General features: G+C 38.2%; 5 protein-coding genes and 1 pseudogene across 7 annotated transcripts; 3 read left to right on the top strand and 3 right to left on the bottom strand.

Moving 5' to 3' along the window:
- Window positions 1–472: 472 nt before the first annotated feature.
- Window positions 473–2,429, top strand: LOC145903713 (gastrotropin-like). Its single transcript, XM_082991842.1, has 4 exons — window positions 473–569; window positions 1,542–1,717; window positions 2,147–2,239; window positions 2,310–2,429. Exons 1-4 carry the CDS (start codon window positions 503–505, stop codon window positions 2,358–2,360), a joined length of 387 nt encoding a protein of 128 aa, XP_082847968.1. The 5' UTR covers window positions 473–502; the 3' UTR covers window positions 2,361–2,429.
- A 903-nt stretch (window positions 2,430–3,332) lies between these two features.
- Window positions 3,333–8,519, bottom strand: LOC145902260 (trimethylguanosine synthase-like). The gene is made up of 16 exons (XM_082990159.1): window positions 8,360–8,519; window positions 8,190–8,232; window positions 8,078–8,132; window positions 7,965–8,018; window positions 7,831–7,907; window positions 7,713–7,767; window positions 7,578–7,659; window positions 6,843–7,519; window positions 6,566–6,648; window positions 6,387–6,506; window positions 6,219–6,345; window positions 5,490–5,678; window positions 4,979–5,110; window positions 4,698–4,842; window positions 4,493–4,640; window positions 3,333–3,871 (listed from the first exon to the last, which is right to left on the bottom strand). Exons 1-16 carry the CDS (start codon window positions 8,449–8,451, stop codon window positions 3,665–3,667), a joined length of 2,286 nt encoding a protein of 761 aa, XP_082846285.1. The 5' UTR covers window positions 8,452–8,519; the 3' UTR covers window positions 3,333–3,664.
- Window positions 8,520–8,776: 257 nt separating this feature from the next.
- Window positions 8,777–14,556, top strand: LOC145902061 (E3 ubiquitin-protein ligase TRAF7-like). The gene is made up of 17 exons (XM_082989907.1): window positions 8,777–9,046; window positions 9,161–9,218; window positions 9,275–9,354; window positions 9,421–9,570; window positions 9,631–9,789; window positions 9,940–10,085; window positions 10,150–10,284; window positions 10,353–10,505; window positions 10,583–10,647; window positions 10,778–10,900; window positions 10,964–11,085; window positions 11,154–11,276; window positions 11,334–11,450; window positions 11,896–12,018; window positions 12,309–12,428; window positions 13,529–13,660; window positions 14,001–14,556. Exons 1-17 carry the CDS (start codon window positions 8,882–8,884, stop codon window positions 14,130–14,132), a joined length of 2,103 nt encoding a protein of 700 aa, XP_082846033.1. The 5' UTR covers window positions 8,777–8,881; the 3' UTR covers window positions 14,133–14,556.
- A 2,102-nt stretch (window positions 14,557–16,658) lies between these two features.
- LOC145904082 (uncharacterized) lies at window positions 16,659–21,157 on the bottom strand. 3 transcript variants are annotated; one of them, XM_082992314.1, is made up of 15 exons: window positions 21,024–21,157; window positions 20,643–20,727; window positions 20,464–20,589; window positions 20,327–20,409; window positions 20,211–20,261; window positions 20,033–20,092; window positions 19,864–19,975; window positions 19,475–19,744; window positions 19,336–19,412; window positions 19,049–19,178; window positions 18,918–18,991; window positions 18,525–18,656; window positions 18,034–18,106; window positions 17,468–17,565; window positions 16,659–17,104 (listed from the first exon to the last, which is right to left on the bottom strand). In XM_082992314.1, the coding sequence occupies exons 1-15, from the start codon at window positions 21,078–21,080 to the stop codon at window positions 16,712–16,714; spliced, it is 1,821 nt and encodes a 606-aa protein (XP_082848440.1). In that variant the 5' UTR covers window positions 21,081–21,157; the 3' UTR covers window positions 16,659–16,711. The 3 variants fall into 3 exon arrangements, with proteins under 3 accessions (XP_082848440.1, XP_082848438.1, XP_082848439.1); XM_082992312.1 differs by having other exon boundaries at window positions 17,468–17,568; window positions 18,040–18,106; XM_082992313.1 differs by having other exon boundaries at window positions 18,040–18,106.
- A 517-nt stretch (window positions 21,158–21,674) lies between these two features.
- LOC145903305 (glutathione S-transferase Mu 1 pseudogene) lies at window positions 21,675–22,714 on the bottom strand (annotated as a pseudogene).
- Window positions 22,715–23,961: 1,247 nt separating this feature from the next.
- On the top strand, window positions 23,962–26,625 carry LOC145902867 (peroxisomal sarcosine oxidase-like). Its single transcript, XM_082990959.1, has 9 exons — window positions 23,962–24,057; window positions 24,133–24,276; window positions 24,434–24,437; window positions 24,778–25,040; window positions 25,230–25,418; window positions 25,478–25,621; window positions 25,681–25,851; window positions 26,107–26,182; window positions 26,297–26,625. The coding sequence occupies exons 1-9, from the start codon at window positions 23,962–23,964 to the stop codon at window positions 26,419–26,421; spliced, it is 1,212 nt and encodes a 403-aa protein (XP_082847085.1). The 3' UTR covers window positions 26,422–26,625.
- Window positions 26,626–26,956: the final 331 nt, after the last annotated feature.

Here is a 26,956-nt window from a genome sequence, read left to right as displayed (position 1 = left end):
CTTTCGTTTTAAGATTTGCTTCGCGAACTTCTATAAGGCGAATGTCCGTATTTTCTTATTACTGACTAATGTACGCAGGTCTTGATGTAAATACAGTGTTTTTAAATCTGTCGCATAAATATGGTTTTTCCAGCTTGTAATTATTTGGACAGTAAACAATATACAATGAATAATTACTGCTTTACATAATTTGCACGGCGTATAACAATTTTTTGGGTAAAAAACAGTTTTCTTCGCCAAGGCAGATAGGAACGTATACCTGTGTTATCAGTGCGTACAACAGTGTTGAGAGCAGTAATATAATACGACGACTAACGAGGGTTTTTAAAATGTATACGCAAGTAATTGTATTTGTGTGAGGGAAATTTGCCCTGTGTAAAACCAGACAGATTTCCACACTTTGAAGGGCTGTAAATCAACAGACGACAAATATTTATTCGACCCTTAATTGTATTTGCTGAGCAGATTTCTATTGCACCAGAAAATTGATTTTAGGATCGTCATGTCTTGGGAAGGAAAATATCAGCTAAGCGAGCAGATCAATGCGGAGGCCTTCCATAAACTTCTAAGTGAGTACAATTATGCATGTTAATGTGACATGGTTCAAAGTTGGTTGAATACGCATTGAAAAGATACAAACCTATGGTGATATACAGCGATGGATGCCAAGCATTTAAAACAAGAATAAAAACTGTCAAAAAACGGAACAAGCTACGATTCTACTAGCATATAACCCATGACACTGATTGACATATTTAGGATGATTGATTGATGTTGTGGTTCGTAAAATGTGTCCATAAGTAACAAGAAGCTGTTACACAGCATTGACGAGAGTCAAAACCGGATTTTTCTGTACATATAACATAGCTTACCCCGTGTGCTATTGGGACTGGTTAACTTTGTTCAAACACATTTCTCTAAACGACTATGTCATCGCTCGTAACGCGGGCCGCGAAACTTTTCCGCAAACAGCTTTCGCAACAATACGAGCGCATCCCACAATGCATCGCTTCACCCACGTGTCAAACATGCATACGCGAGGGCCGTTAAGTTGTCGAGCGGACTTTTGCACCTGATGCAACAGCACTGAACGGGTGATATTTGTTGAGGTGAAATATTGCATTAACGAGGTGCCGGCGCCGTGTGTTTGCCCACAGTTCATGTCACGACAAAGTTCGCGTTACCGTTGTTCTTAACCCAAATTTGGCGCGCTCTGTTTTAGCAGGTCGGCCACTTATCCCCGCCGATCTTGTTTGCTTGGCCTGTTTGCCAACATTCCGTAACGCGCCCAACTGGCGTATAAAGTTCTGCCATCGACCGCTAAAGTCCCCAGTCATGGTGGGCTTTCAAACGGTGAGGTTTGAAACATCGAATTGATCTCGGTTGGCTAAAAACCAACCTCTTTTGTGCTCTTGACTTTGTAACATGCCTTGCAAAAGCAACACTGTTGCGAAAACATGATTACGTGATCAAATCGGTAAGAAGGAAATTGCTGAAATAGGTTTACATTAGGCTTGAAATCTTACAATAGTTTGTCTCAGAACTCACAGATGAGCAGATTGAAAAGGGGAAGAAGATAATCCAGACCACGGAAGTAAAGAGGGATGGAGACAAGTTTACTTTCAACGGATCTTTCGGCCCCAACAGGACGACCAACAATGTGTTCACCCTGGGTGAAGAGACGACTATCACAACCCCACTGGGAAGAGAACTCAAAGTAAGGAATATGTAACAATGTTCTGAATATATAAAACCTTCCCGTGTGCTTGTATTTAAGCCTTACTTCTATGATTTCTATTCACGTATGTTTTTGCCTTGTATGGGCGACTGACGTTTTCTAAATCTTTAGACATTTGTAAGTAACAAAAATTTAGGCTGCCTTCCAGGCATTGAGTGCTTTTCGAATGACTAACAAGATGTGCACGTGACCAGACACTCAGAAACACGATTCGTTAAAAGAAAATTGTGTATCTGAGTGTTTCTCTATGTGCACGTCTCTGACACGTGATATCAGACACCGCCCAGTAAAGCTAACGTTAATAAGAGAAGGACATGGTCATACTGAAGATGTTTGTTTCCATTGGCCGGCATTGAGTTTGGGCTTATCGTATATGTTACGTAACATGGTGAAACTTTTGGTTTTAAGGGAGTTGTGACTATGGTGGATGGGAAGCTGATTGGAAAGTTCGACAAACACACGCAAGTGACTGAAATCGACGGCAATGGAAATTTGAAAGATGTAAGTGACGACCTGGAGACCCTTTTCTACAGAAATAAAACATTCACAGCAAGATTTTATATTTTTTCAGGCCATCACCATCGGGGATGTGGAGTACATCCGCATCAGCAAGAGGCTGTAAATTGGAAACCTAACCTTCCATAGTTCTAATACGTCAATAATTTTTAACCTTTCTTATTTATGAATTACCACCATATCTGCGTATGAAATGCACCATGCTAACCGTAGTTAGATTTCATTAAAAATTGGACTCTGTGCACAAGTCTGGGTATGTTCACAGGGTTAAGGTCGAAAATCGTCTGGGCTAATGTTTCGGATTTCCTCTGGGTACCAGTTCGGGCCGTATCGCGCGTTTGCTCAAGATAAAACGGGCAAACAATATTTTGGAACCACGCACTTTGCTCTCTTCGCACCGGCTCGGTTGTTTTCCTATGCGTACTCTGCTGGCAAGACAATCGGAACGCGACAAACAAAGCGAGACAGTTATTAGTAAATCTCGACTGGAGCGAGTCAACATTTCGCTGCCCGGGGCCGATAAGCGAACTCCGAGTCCTTGGAACGAAGTGGGGTTAATGGTTAACCGGGATGTCGTCCTCGCTTGTGTAACCATCACCTGCCAACGTTGCCTTTAGTGCGAACCGACATCGCGGTTTCGATAAGTTGCAAGCTTGCAAAACGACTTACAAACTTCCATACTACACACAATCCACTATTATGTTGACAAGAGGGCAAATTTAGTTGCGGCTTTAGAAACTATAGGGATCAAAAATACCTTTTGAGATACTGCAACTGAGCAACACAAAGTGATATTATTTTGTTACTTGATTCCCTGCCGTTAGAAACAACGTAACGATGGTGTTTACCGAGGTAATCGGCGACCAGCACCCTTAATCTACAAAAACGCACTTCTGCTTTCCCTGGCATTAACCTCTGGGGTCATTGCGCTGATCAAACATACAATGATTAAATAATTTTACAGGTAATCTAAAGATTTTTCCCCTTTTGAAAACAGGACATGTCAATCTGTGGAAAGAACAAATACTTTTAAAACATCACACTAAACATCATTTTGCAATCATTATAACATTCGCCCTCAAGTGTGTATTAAAGAAGTGTTGCAACAATGCTTACGAATGAAAACATAAAGAATAACATGGTCACAGGCAAAGATAAAAACATTGGAAATTGGCATTGATCAAGGTTGTGTCAACAACAGCTGTTTGAACAGCAACTACAGCAGATATTTTTGTCCCAGTTAGCGGAAATCGTAAATGAATCAATGAATAAAAAAAATGAATGGCAGTTGTTCCATGGGCAATTAGGCAAAGGTCAAGAGTAAGAGAAACATTTGGGGCAAAATCAACATCCGCATTTAAACTGGGTCATTCCAAATAGCACAAGGACCTTTACGTGACGTCGGTCTCGTCAGCCACGTTCGCTGTTGTCAGCCGAGTAACCGGTGTCGTTCAAATACCTGTCGTCGTTTTCGTCATACTCGCCAGCGTGTGACGACATCTTCTTGCCCCATTCAATCAGTTCGTCCCCGTAATAAGCGGTAACCGTCTTTACCTTGTTGTTGAGCATGTTCTGTTCCACTTCTACTTTGTTTCCGGTTCCAGCAAGCTCCACAAGCTGTTTTGAACCAAACGCAGCATATAAGTGGTAACTCTTCAGTCTCCATTACAATAAACGTTATCTTTGCCGTTTTGTAATAATATAAAAGTTTATAGTAAACCCAACTGCCAATAGCCCACAACTGTCCACAAACAATGACGTAATCAATGTGTTCAATGGATACAAGTATTGTCTGAAACCACTGGTTCTTAGTCTCCTTTCGCTCCCTTGCCTATTGGTTCATGCATTCAGACCCCCGTTAACCCTCAAGCAAATACTGAAACAATTAGTTTAGTTGATAATTTTGGTTTTATAGATCACAAGAAATTGTGTGTATAAACGAATGCTTCCAGTTAAATAATCACAGAAAGCATTTTACAGAACCGTATTTGTATATTTTAGAAAACAAATCAACCGTGAAAGATATTGCCAAAACATGATGTTTTGCAATAATTTGATTTTTCGGTCTACTCATTTACTCCTATCTTCTGCGTTTTTTGTGGCATTGATTTAGGGCTACAGAAAGGATGGCCACCAAGTGTAAAAAATCCTCATTTAGAGACAAATTCAGGCCTCCTTTAAGGGTACCCATGGGAGGTATTTGAACACCTAATACGTTACAAAAATGCTGCTTCCTACCTCGTCAACATTCGAGTTTCGTGGAAGAAAAAATGCCACACTGTCGGTTATACCCCTCGCTAGGTTGAAAGCCCTTTTTCCGAACATTCCCAAGTTGTTGAGGTTGAACACTTCCTTGGATATGTATTCTGGTCCACCCCATGGAGGGCTGAAACAAAAAAAAAATCATCAGTTCGCCATTAGGTGGCGGTTCAGTTTATAATACCTCAAAAATACCACGTCGGCCTTTAGCTGCGAGCAAACTTCGAAAAAATCGCCGCAAATGAAATCGATCCTGTCTTCCACTCCGTACACTGCTGCGTTGTGTTTGGCGAACTCGATCTTCACAGGGTCAATGTCAATGCTAATCACTGTACGAAAGATAACATGGATTATGATTATAGAAGTATTGGACATACGTGCCCTCAAATGTGCTTGATTGCGGATATTTAGAGCTACTTTTGCTGGATCAGAACATCGGATATTTGTGTCGTGCATGTTTTTGACCTTTTTCGCAAGTGAACGCAAACTGTATGGAATTTCCTCCAACTCCACAAAACGCATCGACCAGAACGTCACAGCGACACCTCTCGGCGATGTGTTCAGCAATCTTTTCCGGCGTCACGGAATACCACGATTCTGCAACAAAACGGTTTCACAAACAAATAATTGTTTTTTTTTTCTTAATTTAGCATAATTGTCCATCCAATTCCCCGTTTGAGTAACAAACACCAATATATTAAACAATGCTGTGTTCATTATCAGTGCTTAGAGAATACAGAGTTGCAAGGTGCTTAGAAAAGACTTGTATGTTTGGTTGCCTGTCTACAGCGCTCGCCTTGCTGCAACTCAGTCTTCTCTTAGCATGGATAATGAACACATTAGTGTCTGCTTCAACATGCTTAGCTCATTAGCTTTAGTCTTTTTATTTCGTCTAGATTACTAGCAGTTTTTTGCACCTAAACACCAATATTTTATCAATATCCATGTGTACAGTATCCATACAGCGTAACACCACCTTGATCTAGTTTGATGCCTTCATCAAATCTCGAAAATAACTTGTATCTTTGTGCCCAGTATTTCTTCATGACAGGATTTTCTGTTATTTCCTGGGGCAAACCAGAGCGTGTGTGGCTCTTTTTCCGTTTTCTTTTTCGCTTTTTGTGAGGTTTTATTTCCTCATTGGAAACATTGATCACCAGACTTTCTGAGAATTGAAGCAAAAAGTATTTTAACTTATCATGAGTGGCTTAATAAACCTTTGTGTTTTTTTATTAGTTTCCATACCATTTTATTTCTTATGTTTATTGTTCATCCACTTAGTATTTTTTTATTTTTTAACAAAATACAAATATTGTATAAGCTGCAGACAGATGGCCACTGTTTCGACCTAAAAGGTCTCATCAGTGCAGCTGGTGTGACTATCAGACAACGTTGCTGACCAAACGGCCAAGCAAAGACTTCCACTTTGTGGTGACTATACAATCACTGTCATCCATTGGGCACTAAACTAGGTGCAACCTTACGGAGAAAACAAGGTGGAAACACTATGACCAAGCAAAGCTCAACCAATAGTACCGTCAGGCCCCGTGGCACAATAATCATATGATCACATTATTAGCTCCACATTGCTTAAAATACAAATAATTTGATTTTATTTATAACCAGTGGGTCCCATAAACCCACTTGAATTTATTCTGTTTTTCAGAATTTATTTAAACCTGTATGAATGGGTAAAATTGTATACCTTCGGCATCTGCACTGAATTTATCATCCGAAAAGCTGATTTCATTATTTCCATCAAGAACATCCACATCAGGGGATTCTTTGTTGTGATCCAAATTTTTTATTTTATCTGCAATGTTATTTGAATTCTTTAGATAAAAAAAATCCTATGTACATTCATTCTGCCTACAAAACCCAACTTTTTGTTACCTTCATTTGCAGCTTTCAGGAAGTGTTTAACCTGTGGCAGCACTGCACTTTCATTTGGATAAAGGGGATTACCATCGTTATCAAATCTTATGTGGGACCTCTGACAATTTGAGCTATTAAGAAACACAAATGCTGTTTTGTCAATTTGTACACAAGTACCTGAATAACACCACTTGATAATTTCTTCAATCGTTTTTGCACCTTCTTCTGTATATACTTAAGATGCATTTTACGCTTCATTCCTTGATTAAAAAACGTTTTATCAGTGAAAAATAAGTGAAATATTTTATAAATGGTGTTAAAACAATATTAGGTGATTTCTTGCAAGATTTTAATGCATGGTTTACTGTATGATTAAATAGATTATGCCATATCAATGTTTCAAAGCAAAACAACGATTACTATAGTATTGCTGAAGTTGCAAACCAATCGTTACCAGTTTTAGTAACAGCATAGTGATATCCCATCGCAGAACAAACTGTTTTGAAGTCTGTATTCTGTAGTGTTGCTTCACAATTATCTTCTGGGTCTTCAATATCGCTGTTTGAATCGCTGCTACTTAAACTGGATGCTTGCATTTCTTCAACGTCCATTTCATGTGTGCGCTTTACTTTTTCTTGGCCTCCGCCGTGATTGTTTGGTCCATCCCCACTGTCATGACTTAATGACTGTGTTAAATTTGTGTTTCCAGAAGTGGTTGATGTGTTTGGGGTGGAGCAGGTCCCACTTGAAAAGTCTCCACCACCAGATTTATCTCCGTCCTGACCTTCATTTCCATCTGCACATGCTTTCTCATCATTATTTGCATATTCTATTGTCATTTTGGTGCTTTGATTGGTGTAATCTACTGTGTAATAGTCTTCAGCATAGTTTAGACACCAGTCCATGTACCACTCATAATAGTAGCGATACTGTTCATTATAATGTGTGTTCCACAGTTCAGATGTTGTGTTTGCAGCACAAAGTGATGGAGGTATTGGTATTGGTATAGATAGGCAAGGACCATCTGATGTGAATGACATTCCATTTAGTTGTTTATTAATCCAAGACATATCTGACTCTGCCACACATGTAGTAGGTACATCTGTTTGAACTTCATTCTTAGTGGTTGCCCTGTAAATACACCACAGTGTTGCAGTGTTGCAAAAATGTTGCATACTTGCAGTCACACCTTTCATTCCAACTTTGCACCAAAAGCTTGGGCCCCATATCACACCAATATTCCTTCCATCCCCTTTCCAAGTCATATCCACCTTATAAAAAATACTTTGTAAATCAATAAATGCTTAACATTAGTATTTTATACTTGATTCATCCATATTCTCTTTGTTGTGGTTTGGTTCATCACTTCTTGCACCCTTCTTCAGAAAAAAAAAGGATTTATAAAACAGAATTAAATCAACAATAAAGTGCCAAAAATTAACTGTAAAATTGCGAGTTTGTTTCCAATCCACGGGTAATCCCATTCTTTTCATTTGTTCTGCATCTGAGGCAAATTCTCCTAAAAAAATGCTTGATTTAAGAAAAAAAACAGGGGTTAAATACACCAACATGGTACCTTCAAATTCTTTCCAAGGAGTTGCCTTGTCATCAGTTGTTTCAGGTACGCTTCCTGGACATAAAAAATTATAAACATATATTTATTGTTTGGTTCCTAGTGTTTTGTCATACCCTTTGGCTCAAGGAAACCTTCATGTTTAGTGGACTCTGTATGATGGTCATCACACTGTAAACAAGTTAGAGGAATATTTAATTTTGAAGGAACTTCAACAAAATATATTACCTCATCATTATCAGTCCATATGTCCTCTAAATACTCGTTGTCTCTGAAGCAATTTCATCAAGTCAATTACTTGATTTGTTGGATAAAATGTGTGTCATGCTTTAGCACTTTGTGTTACATGTTCTACCTTGTTTAAATTACAATCATATATTTTAACTTCAATACCATACCTGAGATATGATCTTGTTAAAATGCATTGTGTGGGTGGATCATCATTCAAAATAAACTGAACTTCTGCAAACTTGGTCCAATGGTAGCACATTATAGTTAAGCAATAATAGAAAACATTTAGGTCAAGGTCGACGCAAAAAAACGAAAACAAAGTCACGTTGTTTTTATTCGGTACTCGGGGGGAATTCCCCAAACATTTGGGCAAGAAATTTAAATTGAATCAGCATTTTGGAGTATCAAAAAACTACAGCATTTGTCGAAAAATGGTAAAATGAAAATCTGACTGATGTAAAATAACTTTTTTAATTTTGTTCGATAAATTATGCAGCTTGATAAATTAAATAAATTATGTCTTACATTTTTATTTAAATCCGATGAACGGAAAGTATCCAAACCACTTTGTTTTGTTTCTAAAGAATAAGGATTCTACAATAATATTAGTTGAAGCTATGGTTTTATTGTAGCGTATATATGGTCTTGTTTGTGTGTATATCGAAGTAGAGAGTCGTCAAACCATAAAAATGTCGCGGCCAAGACGTTCCACCGCCAGTTCCACATCTTCAGCAATTTCTGATAGGCCGGAGCGAAATCACATAAATTTGCCAAGATCAAGTGCGTCTGTGGGTAGTTTAAAACCTCGCCGCTCTACCTCAGTATCCAGCATGGGCGGAAGTCGGTCTTCAACGGTAACACACACCTATTAAAAATGTGACGTAGCAAAACCCAATTGTTGTAAAACAGTGTATTGTATTGGCCTATCTATGACATGTATATAATCACAAATGTTTATTTTATTGTAGCCACGTTTGGAAACAACGTTTGGGCCATTGCATTCGACTGTTACCACAATTACAACAGGTAATTATTTTTACATAAAACTCAAATATGTCTGTAATTTTAATGAAATTGTTTAGCTGAAGGAGAAGTGGAATATGAACATGAGAGAACCCCTTCAATGTCCAGCTGTAGATCTTATAGTGACAGCAGAGAAGATGTAAGTTCAGGGCATCAACCAAAGCCCAAAAAATTAGCCTTGGTTAACTTAGGTGATGTGTTACAGGTCCGAGGAAGTGTTCATGGAAGTCTGCCAAGAAGTCTTGCCCATAGTGACTCACTAGACTTTTTCAAGAGCCGCACTCAAGACTCATATTCCTCTTCATCAACTTTGTCACAACTTTCATCATACCATTCAAATCCTAATGAAAGCCAGGTTTGTGTTTAAAAGCCTTGTGGTTTATTTTGACTTCAGAGTGCCGTGTGCTTCTTGTAGGTTTTGGTTTTTGTGGAGACTGTTTCAGCACAGCTGCTTTGCAAAATCTGCCACAAAGTCTACAAAGACCCAATCATAATGTCATGTGGTCATTCATTTTGTCGTCGCTGCTCAAATTCTGTTGAAGCTTGCCCTGTGGACAACAAGAAAATGAGTCCAGTAAGACCTGCACTACAAAGTTGCCCTTATACCCTGTTGTTGTGCACGTTATAACATAACATTATCAATTTAGGGATAATTTGTGTCATTGTAAGATTAGTGTGGTCTTTTATGTGTCCCATTATGCTTATCAGGTGCATGTGTTTTCAGGTCCTTCCTAACCTTACGGTAAGCGAACAGGTAGGCGCACTTTTCATTCACTGCCGATATGGATGCAGAATTAAACCTGACAAGCCAGGGGTACATGAGGTGAATCCATCTGGATGTCCTTTTACCGTAAAACTTGGAGAAAGAAAGTGAGAAGATATTATACACCTTCTTCCATAGTTCTTTGACTATGCTAACTAAGTAACTTCCCAGAACACATGAAGAATCCTGCCAGTATGCACCAATTACTTGCCCGAACAACCCATCTTGTCCAATAATGCTACGCTTGCATTTAGAGGAACATTTAAAAACTTGCAAAAACATTAAGTGTCCTAATTATAAATATGGGTGAGTTTGTACATAGATTGCTGGCAAGTTTTTTATCCAATCAAATCATTATGCTGTACTACATGTAGCTGTTCATTTGTTGGAGACCGAGATTCACAGTCTGAGCACAGCACGGATTGCAAATATGAGTTTGTCAAAGGTTTTCTTGAGGTGACTGATGAGAAAATTACAAAACTTCATTCAGCTATCAAGCAAAGAGATGATGAGAATAACTTTTTAAGGTCAGTTTTTCTTGAGTTTGCACTTTTTTAACACAAAACTAAAACATAACTTTCTATATATACTGTTTGTTCTTAAGATCAATGTTGTCAAAAACTGCTGAACGAGTGGATGAATTGGAAAAGGGCTTTGAAATAAAGCTAGGTAGAATTAAATCTTATTGCATTATCAGGATATTTACTAAATTAATACAATATAGTATTTGTGACATCTAACAAACTAATTTACTAACAAACTTGTATGAGTTTATGAATAACTGGTAAACTAAATTCAGATGTGCTAAGTAACAACCAAGCCAAGTTGGTTGACGAACTAAGAGAGTTCAGACAAGACACAGTTATGATAAACAACCAGTTGCAAGACCTAAATACAAGATTACACATGGGAAACATTGGCTGTAAGTATAAATTATGAAAAAAATCTGTGGCCACTTGTTGTAGTGACATTTGTATTTGTGCAGCATTCGACCCACAACAAATATTCAAATGCAAAGGAACATTCGTTGGTCACACTGGGCCAGTTTGGTGCCTTTGTGTTCATGGCGATTATCTGTTTAGTGGATCATCGGACAAGCAGATTAAAGTTTGTAGTGTTTTTTCTATAATTCAGACATCATTATAAATTGTAAATTTACACTTACTTTTACAAAGGTTTGGGATACAGCAACAAATTACAAATGCCAGAAAACACTGGAAGGCCATGAAGGAATAGTACTGGCTCTAACAGCTTATGGGGACAAACTTTTTAGTGGATCAGCTGACTGTACCATAAAGGTATGTACAAGCTAACATCATGTGAGAACTGTTCGTTGTAAAAATCCTTGTGCTCAGGTGTGGAGTATAAATACTCTGGATGAGCTTGCCTCAATATCAGCTCATGATAATCCAGTGTGTACACTTGTATGTGCCAACAACATGCTATTCAGTGGATCTCTAAAATCCATTAAGGTAAGTTGCAACATTGTTCATTTGTTGATGTTAGGTGTTTAATATTCCCGATTTACCCAATTTAGTCACCTAGATCAGTGATTTTAAACTGTCATTTCTTTATTATTTATTAATGAAAGAACTGTGAAAAACTGTTTAAAGTTTGAACATTTAAAAATTTTTTTACATTAAATTTGCTGTGTGTGATTATCCTGTGATCATGTGGTTTATGCTGCTGTGTTCTTGAAACTTTGTTCTGTTGTTAAAACCTTGTGTTTTTTCTTGTCCATTGGATCTCATGCTAAAAAATGGTGAAGAATGACTGGCCTTGGTGGTTTTATTGGTGCAACACTTCATTTCCTATTTATTAATTCAGTGGTCCATTAAACAAAGTATTACTTTTTACTTAAAGTGGTATTTTATTCAACACAATTTGCAATATATTAAAATTCTTGCTCTCCTGTAGGTTTGGAATGTTGAAAGAACAAATTTATGCTTCCATCAGGAGCTGCAAGGCCTCAATCACTGGGTTAGAGCTCTTGTTTCGCACAGTAATTTTGTCTACAGTGGTTCATATCAGACAATAAAGGTATTGTGTTTGTAACAGTACAAGGTTTATAACTAGCCATAAACCCTCCTGATGGTTTCGACTTTACTGATAGTTACAAGGTTTATAAATATCCATTTGAAACTTGCCATAATTTTTTGATGAAAATGGTTTCTTATGAAATATTATATTTCAAATTTGTAAAAAGACTGCAAAGCCTGCAAACTAAATATCATATATTTATGCTGGGTGGAACCAACATTTGGCTGTTTGAAATTTTTTGCACATTGCACATTTTGCATTAATTAACAACAAAGCAACTAACTTTGCAGATATGGGATGTTGTCAGTCTGGAATGTAAGCATGTTCTACAGACATCAGGGGGAAGCGTGTATTCAATTGCAGTCACCAATCACCATATAGTGTGTGGAACATATGAGAATTGCATACACGTATGTAAAACTAATTACGATCTAATGTTTAACAATATCCTAAAACTCCCAAATAAAATTTATTAAAATCATTGCTTTGTCAGTTTCCGATTCCTCTAAAACTGGTGCTCCTTCTTACGGTTTGAGTTATAATACATTTTTTTAGGTTGTTGCGTCCATTAGGTTAGGCGACCTAGACAACCGCAATGGGGCGAATCACTTGCCTGGTGTCGTTAAAAGCGCCCGACTCAAAAACCATGCATGTGGATATCGGGATAAGCCTCCTGATTGGTGCGGCAAAACGAACGCAATCTACTGTAGCAATTTAATAAACAAGCGATTTGGATGACAAAAAGTGGTTCAATTGGGCAAAACAATGAAACATGCGTAGGATGCAAAATGAGCTTGCGCCGCCGGCCCTAACGTCAACTACTTCACAAACGTTAGGCGTGTTTAGCGTACGCTAGGGTTAGGTTAAAGTTCAAACCTAGATGCTATAGTATTACGATGAAAGTCGTACTAATTGCACTGTTACTGTGTTACATATAACATATCCCTACTCAGTCATGTCGTGTGCGTGGTACGAGTTGCAGTACTTTTATTTAGTAAGTATGTGTGGTGTCACAATGCGTCAATCTGCCTCGCAATCATACCACTGGAACCGACGATTACCCACCATTGCTCAACTTGTCATGTGCATAGCAATTGCATCAATGATACCGCGTTTGAATATATGTGGGAATAAATATCTGATAACTTTACAGCGAGAAACAATACAAGTCCTCGTAAAAGAATATTTAAATCAGAGGTGAAAGTAAAAAAATAATCCACCGGAACGATAGAATTTACACGAAAAACTAACCATTGGTTTTCGTAAACTTGCTTTCTCATAACTAGTTGGGACGCACCAGTCGTTGAATTCTTACGGGAAGGCGTTTCAACCATTCAGGCTTTCCATTCACCACCGATTCAAATCCATTATTTTAACAATTTACTTGTGTGGCAGAATGATTGAATTGCGTATTGTTACATATAGGAACAAATAATTTTACTTGTTGCTTGTTTTTACATTAACAATGCAACTTGTGATAAATGTGGCTAAACAATCTTCTTTTCTTAAGGTTTGGGATATACGCAGCCACGATCCTGTTGCCCAGCTTACCGGCCATAATGGCATAGTCTACGCACTCGCAGTTCTCAGCACACCTGAACAAACTAAAGTTTTTAGTGCTTCCTACGACCGTTCTTTGCGGGTATGTCTACAAACAATCGATTTGGTGACGAGATCGTGGTTTGCATTTTGTTACACTCTAATTTAAATCTTTACTGCTTTGAAAGTGGTGCTATAGTGGGCCTTTCAAAAAGAAACCCTGTATAACTATACAAGCAGTGTAACAAACGCATTGAATGCCAGTTTTCTTTTCATATAATTCATGATGCAAACGTAGTTCACACTGTCACCATCTATTGTTGGCTAAAATATTTTTAAAGCAAAAAAGCTTCCAATTTGATGAAATAAACATGTTGTTTGGTATTTATGCATGTTAGTCCTGCAAGTTTGTTATATATAAACAATCATATGTTTCTTTTTAGGTTTGGAGCATGGAAAACATGATTTGCACACAAACACTAATACGACACCAAGGAAGTGTGGTTGCACTTGCAGTGTCAAGGGGGCGGGTATTTTCTGGGGGAGTGGACTTTACTGTAAAAGTCTGGCAGTAAACAGTTTGTTTTACTGACTAAAGTAGTTGATGAATGCAAACCTGGAGTGAAGATATGTGAACTAATGGACTACAGTGTTGTTTTAGTGTCTCTCTTGCACTTACATGCCTTTTAAAATATGTTATACATTTTATTTCCATTTTTTGTGTATTTGTCAATCATGTTTGTTAGAAATAACTTTGCTGCGTTGCTACATTTTATTTTCTCTGACCTGCAGCCTTTCCATGTTTATCGATCAATCAATCAGAACCTACAGTTTTTTCATCACTTGATTTGATGCAAAATACAGAAAAGAAAAATTGAGTATTTATTGTTTAGATGCTTGATACAATTTTATTGCACAAGACTGGTCATCGTGGTTTTGTCCCACAAGTTGCGATCATTTCAAAATAGCATTCTTCGAAAGTCTTGTAGTTGCAGCAAAATTCTAACAAAGGTTGAAACATGTTAAGGTTGATATTAAATGTAGGAGTATTCATCCTTTTAACAGTCAAGGCACGTCCTGAAAATGTGTAATACATTTTTGTTTATATGTTATTTTACTAAGTGCATGTAACAATTCAGTAAGATGTGTATCACTGGTTCTTTTTTTTAGGTTTTAAACATATACTCTTAATCAGACATGTATTGTACACTTTGAAAACCAAATTAGTTTAATATTCTTCACTTACTTATACAAAAGCTTCATCTATATATACAAAAATGAAGAAAACGTCATTCCGATTTCAGCTTTGGATTGTTTACCGCCACATAGTGATAAGCAACTACCAACAAAAATAACGTTACTCCCAACATGTTGGCGAACACGGCAAGTTGAACGTCGGTAATCATTTTATCTGCAATAAACACACGTTAGGTATTAAACTATTGCTACAGTATGTCATGAACTACGTACACAAAAAACTTACCGGTTTTTGCTTTTCTTTCAACGCACAAGCTTATGAATTTACACGTCGATGCCGAGTATTGAATGCCACGACTGCAGCACAGTTGACCAGTCCGGAGCAGTAGCGTCAAATTTTTTTCGGACGCCGCTAAAACATGTAAAAGTTAACATCAGGAATTATATTTTTATATTTTCTAACGTTCCATTTCCTTGTACAATCATCACCTTTTGCTTTTGATTTTAGTTTTTATGCATTTGTTACTGTTATCTAATGTTACCTAAAGCAAAACAAATGAATAACCTTCAAGGTTATTTTGTATTTCACTGATATGTTACATGACACTGCATACCGATAATTGCCCAATTAGGTTTTCTGAACCGATGAACCGATCACGCACTCATCAATTTTGTCGAACGACGACGCACACAAAAAGTAAGTTTTTCTATTATAAAAATTCGAACGATACTTTTGTGGTACGCCTTATATGTCCTGTAAAACGGCACTTGGTAAGAAAAAAGTGGTAAATTACCGTATTTTACGGACCATAAGGCGCACCCGACCATAAGGCGCACTGTCAATAAATTGCTTTGATTAGTTTTTTGTTCATGCATAAGGCGCACCGGGCTATAGAACGCAACGTATTTTAAGGAGTATGGGTTACCGTATAAAGCTCATTAAACAAAAACTTGTTACGTAATAAATGTAAGCAAGTCACAACAGTATGAATATCACAGTTGCTAGTTGCTTTTACCGTAGTTTATTGTGTAAGACGGTGGTTTATTTATATAATAATAGTATCGGTACTGGTTTTGAGTGTACCGGTAGGCAATAAAAACTACTTGATCCATACATTAGGCGCACCGGCTTATAAGGCGCACGATCAATTTATCAGGAAAAAAAAGGATTTACATTGCGCCTTATGGTCCGTAAAATACGGTACATATAATTTGGAAGATAAGATAACTCACAATCGAAGGAAATCAGACTTGCGAAAGTGAAGGGACGCCTACTGCGCTGATCGTTGCACTTCGGAAGTAAACTTGCGACGGTTCAATGATGAAACGACACGACACACCGTTGCAGTATAGTGCCTAGCGACGACTCATTTGGTATCCTCTGCCTTACATTTGCTAACACAAATTTTTACTGTAACGTATTCACATTTGAAAAAAGTTTAGCAACTAATTCTATATTAGCAACTGAGAGCATTAGGTCTAAGATTCATTCGAAAGTGATGTCCGACGTTTGCTTGTAAACCAACAGAACAGGAAGGAACGCGTACACTGATGAAATTGAATCACTTCTTAGTCTGGCTAATATGAGCAAAAAAGTGGTAAACTTTCAAAGACTTCTAAACTGACACAAGATTCAGACTTTTTGACCTAATTACTTTTTTGTGAATTTGCGTACTAACAACATCCACGTACAAGAAATAAGTTGCTGTAAGATTAGCACCTTAAAGAAGTCAATTCCGGGGTAGGGTAAACTCAATTGTCCCAGACTTCACATCGGCCTTTGCTTATTGTCATAACTAAAGTGCCAGTCATGCACACACCTATGGTGTCCCAAGCAGTTGTTGACACCAATTGGGTGCACAATGTAAACCTTACATTTGTAACAAAACAGTTTCGCATGTTTTTAGCAAGTATGTATTGATTTTGTCAAACAACATAAAAAGTAAACCATATTCTATTAAGTTGAAAGATTTCCGACATCCGACGGAATTTCTGTTGGTAGAAGAACCGGGTGCTGATTTGATGGGAATGTTGGATTATTAACTTGACTGCACGACTCCACGAGACCAGAAGCCGAGGCGTCCACAACGAAAAAGTCCTCCGATTTTTCAAAGTTGTCCTTATCGAAGGACGAAAACTTGTTCGTGTCGATGACACTGTCGCTGGAGGGAGCTAGCGAGTGGTCCTCGTCGTAGATTTGAAACGACTCGTGTTGGGCCGATGAGGTGCCCGCTTGCAGGGTCGGGGGGCTTTTAACCACTACCGTGTTGCCGTCCTCGCTAAACATCTGTACCACGAACTTGGCGCCGTTCAGCTCAAAGGTTGCTATCGGGCGCGCGACGTTAATTTCCTGCAACAAATGCAATGTCGTTGTAATATTTGGCTCGCCTGAATATAGAGATACGTAGTGGGGCGCGTTTAATCTTGGAAATAACGTTGAGGTGAATTGTACCGCAATGTCCTGGAAGTCTTGCTTCGTGTTTTTTGGCCATTGCACAGACAAATACCACCCTTTTCTATACTTCTTGTCGGGAACCCTGTGAAATCACCTACAATTTCTCGCAATCCCTTGTGATTGAACCAACCCTAATGATATCTGTACCACCTGGCAACCCTTGCTTCACCGGACCACAAACACAATACAAAAATGACAAATCAACGCAGCATCCATACGTCCTACTATAATGTTAAAACTGTATGACGTCACACTCACCTCGGCTTTGGTTTCGCCGATGACGGTGTTTGGTGAATCACTCAACCAAATGTCTGAGTTGTCGGAAAAACTTTTAACTTTAATCGTGCTTGCAACGTCTTCTGTAACAAAAGATGCACACTGAAAACTAGAATGCCTCCAAACCGTTATAAACACCTTTGACCATGAAATGTGCTTGACTGGTGTGCCTGCTAGTGTAAAAGCTAGCACAGTGCCACTCAACAGCTGCACTGTTGAGACCTTACAGGTCGAAACAGTGCGTGTACACACCCTGTCTGCAGCTTTGCAATAATATGGCTTTTTTGAACATGAAATGTGCTTGTTTTCTCAAAGACGAGCTTATTTTTTTAATCTTGCTCATGCGTCCAGTAAGAGTCACGGGAAATTATGAATCGTTGGAAACAAGCAGGTTAAGGATGAATGTTTTTGTATTTGGGTGAAATCAAAACTAATGGGCAAGCACAGAAGAACTAAAAGCGTCTTCTTACAAAATTCCACTGGCAACGAAGGTATTTTAGATTAGCGCCATGTTTGCAAAATCCCATTCATCCCACACACTTAATCACATTTACCTGCGACGCCGTCGTTGTGTTTCGCTGTGTTAGAAAATGCTGACGAATTTCGGTTGAGGTAGATGGTCTGTAAACAAGCATATTTATCATTTATTGGTGAAAATTTAAGGATTATAGCCGACAAAGGCCTGGTAGATTTATATGGAATGCTTTTATGAAAACATCCTGAGTGGTTTCCCACATAAAAGGTTTAAGTTTTCACTGACTTGTATATATAGATTGCCCACATGCATCGTCATTACCGCTTATTAAAATAGAATTGCTGACAGAAGTCACTTTAAAAACAAAATCGCTGGAAGGCGAAATGATGTTGTTGCGTGCCGTGCATTTAATATTGTACAAAACTCAATCAAATATGTGCTTCACATTAAAACTCTAGCGATGATGGCCGCACAAAAAAAAACTTGTTATTGTTACTCCTAAGCTCTTTCTAGTATTTACTGCGAAATCAAAAACATATATAGATTAGATTATAAAATTCTTACCCCATCTTGAACTGAAAGAGGAATGGAAAACTGGGACAAATCAAGAGAGTTTGTGGTAGTTGGCAGAGCAGCAGCAGCAGGTAGTTGCAACGATGCTGAGTTACTATGATTGTTTGAGTTACTTGGCATGCTCTGAAATATACAATTTATTGTGACTATACACATGGCTGGTTTTAGCCATGTTTGTCTGTTTTGGCCCTAAAATAGGCTCTCCATAAACCCTTAAGACCCCCCAAAAAGGCCATTTTCTTGCATTTAATTGAGCATATAATCTTTTTAGGTAAAATACAGGCCCTGCATTCTACTTATTCTGGCCCTGCAGAACCTGCCCTGACAACCTGCTCAGGCAACATTTTCTGTCAAAAAAACGCCCCAATTATAAAAATTCTTTACCTGGGTGGTATCTGTAGCAGCAAGAGGCGTTTCTTGTGATACTGGGCTGTCTCTGTCTGACAGGCAGTTTAAATCTGTAAATGGTATATTAAAGGAAAGTTGAAAAAACTAAATTGTACAATGTTTTGCACCTTGTTTCTTGCATGTTTGGTTCGAGCGCCCCTTGTGAGCTTTCCTGTAGTGCAGAGATAAAGTGCTGGGTTGGCGATACATTTTACCACAGTCAAGACACATGTATGGCTTTGTAACACAGTGAACCACCTTAACAAGACAAAAAATTGGAATATAATGAAGTATGCAGTACACAAACAATGAAATAAATAAAGAATAAAAAGCTTGTAATACTCTGAAATCAAATTTCCGAGTCAACTCAAATATTGGGAAGCACATTCAGAATTTTAACAAAATTATCACCCACCTGGTGTTTGTACAAAGATGAATATTCCGTAAATTGTTTTCCGCAATTTTTCACTTCACACACGTAAGGCTTTTCACCTAGTTTGATAAAAATACTTTTTTTTATAAAAGCAAAACAATTCAAAATTACTTCCACTTACCTGTGTGAATTCGCATATGATTCTTGTAGTTAGTCATGTTTGTGAAAGACTTTGAACATTCCGCATGTGGACATTTGTGAGGGCGCTCACCCGTGTGTGTCCGAATATGAACTTTACATATGTTAGATGTAGTGAATGCCTTTCCGCAGCCCTCAAATGGACATTTAAAAGGCTTCTCTCCTGTGTGAGTTCGAATGTGTTTCTGCAAGTCACCTGATGTTTTGAAAGCTTTTTTGCATTCCGCTTGAGGACATTGGTAAGGTTTCTCACCTGTCAGAAAATACACTGTCACCATGGAAAAGGTTTGGGCGAGCTTTAACAGAGATTAATATAGTTGGAAATGCAGCTTTGTCTATAGGTTTGACAAAGCTTAGTGACCAGTTGCTTACCTGTGTGAACACGGTGATGAGATTTAAGGGCATATCCTGTTGAAAACACTTTCTTGCAGTTGTTCCACTTACACACATAGGGCTTCTCTCCGGTATGAGTTCTTTTATGAACCTGGGAGATAATTATTTATATTATATGTGGGACAAAGTAGGTTATTGCATTATCCACCTTCAGATGGTGTGCAGTTGAATACACCTTGGAGCAATCATCATGATCACATGGAAAAGCCTGCAAATTCATTAAATATGCTTCAAATTTAGTTCATTTTGAAATTAAATTGTGTGATCCAGTGTATTTCAAAACTTGAATTCAATATACAAGGTAAAGAAATAACTGGTTCCAAAACCTTTGTAGCACAATTCCTTGAGTCAGATGTATTTGTCAGAGATGCTGAAATCTACAAAGATTGGATAGACTATTAAATTGCACGTTTGCAGAACAAACAAGAATATTGATAATTACCTGTTTTGGCTGACAAAGGTATGCAACTGTTCCATTATCAAGCTGTACCTGTTGGACCAGTTCCAAAGAACAATCAGAGGCATCTAAACAACCATTGATTGTGCTTGGTTTCACACATTAGCACACACACAACATACCTTCAGAATTGTGGAAAATTAGAGCTGTGGTACCATCATCAAGTTGCACCTCTTGTCCATCTTGAAATGAAGTTACAGACTCTGTTGTCATAGTTATTGCATCCACAGTGTCACTGCTTTGCTTTTCTGAAGAAACAAAACTGAATAGAAAGAAATAAAACCTTGAGTAACATATTTACCTGCTTGGTCAGGTAATTCATCAGTGTCAGTCAATGATTCAGAAACAATTAATTTTGGTGATGTATTGCCGTCATCATTGCACTCCTGCAGGTGAACATAGTAATTTATTGCCTGTTTTACTAAGAACTTTCTTAAGAACAACATATTCCATTTGTAGAGTTCTTTTAATTTGTAAAATTCTATCACGAATTTTTGGATGAAAAAGATAATTTCTGGTCAGCAATATTCTGGATCAGAAGTATACCTAGTTTTTTAGAAAGACTAACTAATGCTATCTTATTACTTATCTCAAAAAAAGCTGATCACAAACTGGATACTGCAAAGTTTACAAAGGAATGACTTTTCGTAATGTTTTTATCCAATAATAAAGCAGAATTTACCATTGATGTGATGAAAAAATCTGGAAGAGTGCCATCTTCTTTGATAATTTCAGACATATTTTATCATTATTTACAGAAAAATTTCCATAAAATAAATTTAACTTCGTCCAAACATGTCCTGCATTAGCAATATATTTTAAGTCTTTCTGCAGTTCCGAAACAACAGCCAAATCAAATACCTTTCAACAAATGAAAAAGATTGTTGTCAATCAACCACGCATGAATGATTACCAATGTTGCATGACGAAAGGGAGTTTTGCAAGACGCTCGACATGGAGGTTTCGGCACTAGTACAGTACTATAGACTAAAAAGGAAGTTTTTCGTATTCTGGCGGGCCTAGCAATATCTTGACGGACTGGTTTTTAAGGCGTGGCGAACAAATACAACATAATAAATAACGCGGGGACGTATTATCTGCAACAATACCATGCGAAAAATAATTTCGTAGAATTGTGTATAAAGCATGTTGCACCCCCGAATTGTTGCCAATGATTTATTCTTTCTAAAAAGATTATTACGTCCCGGTTACAAATGTACTGGTAACAGTCAGCTGGACCCTGTACTAAAACATAGCACCCTTTAGCATGCTGTGACGCAACATTCCGAACAAGTTTGTTACAAAATAACACATACACATTTCCAACACTGTGTAGCATAATTGATGTTTATTGTCATTAAAAGAACCAGCAATTACTACAAATAAAGCACGACATGGCTAAGGCACAATTTATACTAACAACATACATTTTTTTTTATTTAAATGCAGCTTAGTATAGTTGGCAATACTATCAACAGCTCGGTCTAGGCAGTCGCACCCCATTTGGCATTCTTGTTGTGCACGGGGCAAGATTTGTATCGCTGTGTTTGCCGATAAGCTTTGATCTTACTGAGATTGAAAAACTTTTCGATGTAAGCAGCAACCTTCGGATATTTGTCGAAGCAACCAGGCCTGACCATGCGCATGTGGTCGAGGATTTCGCACAACGCGAAGTCGACGTACGTAAGCTTGTCTCCGCCAACCCACTGGTGCAGGGTGAGGTACTTTTCGAACCGTGCCATTTTCTCGGGGAATGAAGTTTTAAAGAAGGCGTTGAACTTTTCTGTGCTGTCACTTGCATAACAAAACGAGGTGAAAACCTTACGTAGATCGGTCACTACGCCTTCCAGCATATCGGCAAGATGGTGATCCTTGTCGGGCAACATGTTGTTCTTTCGAGCAAGGTACTTCATGATTGCCCAGCTCTCAGACAACCGCAGTTCCCCGTCTATGTAGTAGGGAAGGTTTGGAAAATCCATGCCAAGTTGTTCTTTGACGTCAGTCCAGCAAGTGTCGTCGTAAACCGGACCATCGCCGCAGACGTAATATTTGTCTTCGTATTCGACTCCCGCGTGTTCCAGCATCATACGGATCGGTTCGCCGATGCCACGAGTTGACCAGTAAGCAAAAACAGGCTTGGACATATTGTCGATATGAGATGATTTGGTTTCAACGCACAATCGTTCTAAATAATAGCCTTGTGATTAATAATTTATAAATTAACAAAATATAACCCTTTATACACTGCACCAAGATTAAAAAAAGAATTATTGCAGCATGTTAAAAATCGAAAGTGATACTGGCAGTTTCCCTTAAACACAAGATGTAGCGACACAGATTTTGTTTCACATTCGTCTATCCCGCAGTCTGGTCTGACAAATCAACACGGTCTTACATGGACTTTTATACATTCCCTGTTAGTGATGAGTCACGGACTTCACAAAATCAACACCCCTAGGAATTTTGTCAGGGAATTTTCTGATTCCGGGCGACTGAATGGAAAACACCTGAAACCCTACATTCGTGTAACCTTTACATATAGGGTATAAACAACTCTCGACGTGCTGTGTTAATCGGCCCTCGTATTGTATTTAAAAACAAGTTTTTATTGGTTAATTACTCGTTCATGTACAAGTTTGAATGAAGCATGATTTCTGTTACAGATAAACAGGAGAACGCTTGGTTTAACTTTGTGTGTACAACAATAACTTTTATTTTCACATATTCATTTTTAATGCCCAGATACCGATCGACTTGTCCTGCAAATTCGCATTTGCTCATACGCCCACATAATCTTTGTCATGATGGCGATGATACATTCCTTGATGAGTTTATCACCAGACACAAATTTACAAAAGATCATAACATGGTTTTGAACCTTGGAAGGAACCGAAACTGAACTCAAGGGCCACCAAAGGCATGCGGGGTTTTCCGCTACACAAACTCTACATTCGAAAATTCCCAGGTTAACAATGAAAAGCTTTTGTTGGCCTTGCTCCGTCGATTCGAGTTACCGGTCCCCATTGCGCAAAGTTCTGACGCAAATCAAAGGTATGGGCAAACATTGGATTTGTTTACTGCCCAGAATAACACAACGGCCCCTACTTTCGTCTGACAAGGTGCCAATATAATTTTAGACACAAAACCATAGTTGTTTCGTCAAACAATAAAAGAACACCAGGACAAAATAATATGTGTTCTGTTAGTGTAAATAAAGTCGTGTGTTTGCGAACTTCAGTCCTGAGAATCACTTTGCCTGCTGCTATTTGTACCTACGTGGCAGATCCTAGTTACTTACGTTATTGCAATCCAATGACTTTTAATTTTCTGTCGATGGTATAATTGGTTTAAATTGGGACCCTTCACTTGGACGACAAATAAACGCTGACACAGAAATTTTTTAAAATGCTGTTAAACTTTCATTTGCCTTGCATTTCATTTAGCTCTTATCTCCCACGTTTGTTGAGGTCCGCAAATATTGACATTGGCGCTAGCCGTACGCTGCAAAACTTAGAGGCAACCTTGTAACACAACTAGACAAGTAGAAATTTGTAAAAAGTGTAAACGACTGGACACAGTTCAAGTACAAGCTGGATAACGTTTGTCCCTCCTCATAAACTATGTATGACGTCATAGTAGTAGGAGCGGGAATTATTGGTTCGTGGACAGCTTATCAGTTGGCCCAACAAAAGCACAGTGTTTTGCTGCTTGATCAAGTGAGCCAAGTCGATTTTTATTTTCGTGATTGTTGTGCAAGGGTGGTGACCTGCGGTTTAATGTCAACGTTTTAGTTCTCATTGCCTCACGTCAGAGGAAGTTCGCATGGCCATTCGCGGTTTACTACGCGTTCATTCCCTAAATCTCACTACTCAGATATGATGCCAGAAGCAATTCAAGCGTGGAAAGACTTGGAGAAATTGACGGGAACCAACCTGGTTATGTAAACTTTTGTTGGTGGTTTAATTTTTTTGTCTAAAATTTGCCTGCAACGTTTATTACGATTGGCTGCTGTGGTGGTGTAGAAAATAGTATATATGTGTCCTTTTATCTAACCAACCCTAAATAAGTGATTCTTTGATATTTTTACTGTAGAGCAGTGAGTCTCAACATTTTTGTCCTGACAGACCCTTTTGATGACGTTAGGGTAGTCGCGCATCCGTTTAGGTTTGTCGAAAAGCTTTGAGAAAATATTCAAAAAATAGGTTTAAATTCGGCCAACTGAGCTATGAGCTCAGCGGTTGAGCGGGGTATACTGTGTTATATCTTTATATGGCGAACCTTCCTGGCATGCAGTTGCACGAAACACTTATAAATTAGGGAAATTAGGACGTCTGCGGCTAAACATATTAAACCTGCTTAAAACTAAGGACGCCCAATCATGAACAAGGACACTAAAAACATCGACATTGAATAAAGAGACAAATCCTATAAATAAGGACGATATGGCATCCCTGATGTGTATGTGACTTATTTTTGCAGGAAAACGGGAACTTTGCATGTGGGTGAAACGAAAAAATGCGGAGCATTGATCAAAAACATGAAAGCTCACTTGGATCAAAACAAGGTTAAGTACAGTGAGTACAATGGTGCTGATATCGGCAAAGCATTTTCGGGTTTGGAATTCGATGATAGGTTTGAGGCATACTTTGAGGAAGATGGCTACGTTCTGAAAGCAGACAAATGCCTACAAACCCTTTGGGTAATTTTTGTTTTCTGCAAAACGATTTCTTTGCACAATAGTTGCACAAAATGTATTTGCATCCGCTTGCTAGTCGATCAGTTAGCTTATAGCACCGATGATGAGCCGTGTTCGAAACGTCTGCGTAACTATGTTCACGATATTATAGCTCTGGCCTCTCAGTTTAAATATGCAAAAAAATTTTCGCAGAAAGCGTTCAAGGATATTGGTGGTACAGTACGCGACGAAGAAAGGGTCATAACTTTGTTGCCAGTTGGCGCAGACCACGTCATTATAGAAACAGAAAATGGTCGCTACCACACTAAAGCTGTAGTTTTAACCTGTGGTCCGTGGATTAACAACGTGATAAAAGAGCTTGGTACCACTCTACCGCTGGAGGTGAAATTATAGTGTTTGGATGTGATTCTATTTTTTCTTTGATATCCTTTTACATTTAGGCAAAAATGGTCAAAGCGCACTATTGGAAATTGCGAAGTTCTCTAAGAGAAAAATTTAAAGCTACTTTGTTTCCTTTGGCTTTTCGTATTTCAGGTTATTTACTGTATTCTATACCTGAATACGAGTATCCAGGAATGATGAAGGTTTGATGGTTGATGACAGCAAGCTGCAAACACGAATCAATCATCATTTATATGTGCAGGTATGTTACCACTACCGGTATCCAGCAGATGCCGATGCAAGAGATTCACAACAGCCAGAAAACCATCGTGAAAAAGCTAGTGAGCGGTTTGAAACCCTGAAAAACTTCATTGCAACACATATGACGTTTCTTGAACCAGAACCAGCAATTGCTGAAACCTACCTACAAACGGTTGGCTTACTATATAAATGGGCAAAAAACAGAGCGGATATAGTGCCCAATAAAATCCATTGGAACAGGGTAAAAGATATGTAGACCACTCGCAAACCTTAATTTATTTTGGTCAGCAAAGTCGTCTGAAAGTATAAAAACAAATTAGTGAGTGTTGGGTATATGGATTTCATTGGGCACTATATCCGATCTTATTAACAGTTTACAATTGGGCCTGAAGTGAAATACGACGGTAATAAAATGCTTCTTTCGCAGGTTACTCCAAACTCCGATTACATTCTGGACTATCACCCTAAATACAATAACATCGTTATCGGTGCTGGCTTTTCTGGTAACAGCTTTGGTGGCAATATAATCGACACAATTCCTTTGTTTACAAAGACTTGTCCGATTTAAGATCACAAATAATTTTTCAGATTTTTAAAGTCTGTTTTTACTTATCTAGGGCATGGTTTTGGTCGTGCTCCTGTTGTGGGACGAATTCTGACGAAGCTGGTCACTTTCCAACCACAAGATTATAATCTTGATCCGTATCGTTTGACTGTAAAAGCCACATCCTCGCGTCTTTGAAGAGAGCGGGGGGCATCGACTGAATCTAAATTTTGTGCTTGACGTATAGGCATGTATCTAGGAAATATGAAATAGGATAGAAGTGACCCAAATAATGACACCCAAGAATATGTTTCATGATTTGAAGTTTCATTTTCTTTACAGCATGAACGTGCAAAATAATATGGTGAAGTTGTTGCACTGCACAAAAGGGAATTTTGTGTCATTATAATGTCACAATTTTCCACATGGTTTAAATGCTTTTAAAACGCACAAATATCACATGATTTTTGTTCCACTGTAATTAACAAAAAAAAATAAACAAAGTCATAAACTGGAATGCTTTTGCTTTCCTTGCGTTGCGTTGCGTACTTATATTCAGGCCTTAGGACGGTAAAATATTGTCAAAATCAGTGTTTGTTTAGATTTTAATGTGCCTTTGGCTTGTATCTCTTGTGGAATCAAATAATCAGCATTTTGGACATTGCTGACTATTTTGAAAAATACCTGCGTTTTCATAGATGATTATTATGTATAAAAGTAATGCTGATAATTT

The sequence above is a fragment of the Ascidia mentula genome, chromosome 5, assembly GCF_947561715.1.
Source record: "Ascidia mentula chromosome 5, kaAscMent1.1, whole genome shotgun sequence".
Classification (NCBI taxonomy): domain Eukaryota; kingdom Metazoa; phylum Chordata; class Ascidiacea; order Phlebobranchia; family Ascidiidae; genus Ascidia; species Ascidia mentula.
This window is presented reverse-complemented; position numbering and strand designations above follow the sequence as displayed.

What these genes read in the sequence shown, in the direction of transcription:
- LOC145902260 (XM_082990159.1), bottom strand. Translation starts at nt 8,451, where the DNA reads ATGTGCTACCATTGGACCAAGTTTGCAGAAGTTCAGTTTATTTTGAAT. An exon ending in CTATGCTGTTACTAAAACTG is followed by an intron (nt 6,649 to 6,842) that starts GTAACGATTGGT and finishes TTTTTAATCAAG; the next exon opens with GAATGAAGCGTAAAATGCAT. An exon ending in GTAACAAAAAGTTGGGTTTT is followed by an intron (nt 6,346 to 6,386) that starts GTAGGCAGAATG and finishes TTTTATCTAAAG; the next exon opens with AATTCAAATAACATTGCAGA.
- LOC145902061 (XM_082989907.1), top strand. Translation starts at nt 8,882, where the DNA reads ATGTCGCGGCCAAGACGTTCCACCGCCAGTTCCACATCTTCAGCAATT. An exon ending in ATAGTGACAGCAGAGAAGAT is followed by an intron (nt 9,355 to 9,420) that starts GTAAGTTCAGGG and finishes GATGTGTTACAG; the next exon opens with GTCCGAGGAAGTGTTCATGG. An exon ending in GTAAAACTTGGAGAAAGAAA is followed by an intron (nt 10,086 to 10,149) that starts GTGAGAAGATAT and finishes GTAACTTCCCAG; the next exon opens with AACACATGAAGAATCCTGCC.
- LOC145903713 (XM_082991842.1), top strand. Translation starts at nt 503, where the DNA reads ATGTCTTGGGAAGGAAAATATCAGCTAAGCGAGCAGATCAATGCGGAG. An exon ending in GGCCTTCCATAAACTTCTAA is followed by an intron (nt 570 to 1,541) that starts GTGAGTACAATT and finishes AGTTTGTCTCAG; the next exon opens with AACTCACAGATGAGCAGATT. An exon ending in CACTGGGAAGAGAACTCAAA is followed by an intron (nt 1,718 to 2,146) that starts GTAAGGAATATG and finishes TTTGGTTTTAAG; the next exon opens with GGAGTTGTGACTATGGTGGA.
- LOC145904082 (XM_082992314.1), bottom strand. Translation starts at nt 21,080, where the DNA reads ATGTCTGAAATTATCAAAGAAGATGGCACTCTTCCAGATTTTTTCATC. An exon ending in TGAATTACCTGACCAAGCAG is followed by an intron (nt 20,590 to 20,642) that starts GTAAATATGTTA and finishes TTGTTTCTTCAG; the next exon opens with AAAAGCAAAGCAGTGACACT. An exon ending in ACCTTTGTCAGCCAAAACAG is followed by an intron (nt 20,262 to 20,326) that starts GTAATTATCAAT and finishes CAATCTTTGTAG; the next exon opens with ATTTCAGCATCTCTGACAAA.
- LOC145902867 (XM_082990959.1), top strand. Translation starts at nt 23,962, where the DNA reads ATGTATGACGTCATAGTAGTAGGAGCGGGAATTATTGGTTCGTGGACA. An exon ending in GTACCACTCTACCGCTGGAG is followed by an intron (nt 25,419 to 25,477) that starts GTGAAATTATAG and finishes TTTTACATTTAG; the next exon opens with GCAAAAATGGTCAAAGCGCA. An exon ending in CTGAAACCTACCTACAAACG is followed by an intron (nt 25,852 to 26,106) that starts GTTGGCTTACTA and finishes CTTCTTTCGCAG; the next exon opens with GTTACTCCAAACTCCGATTA.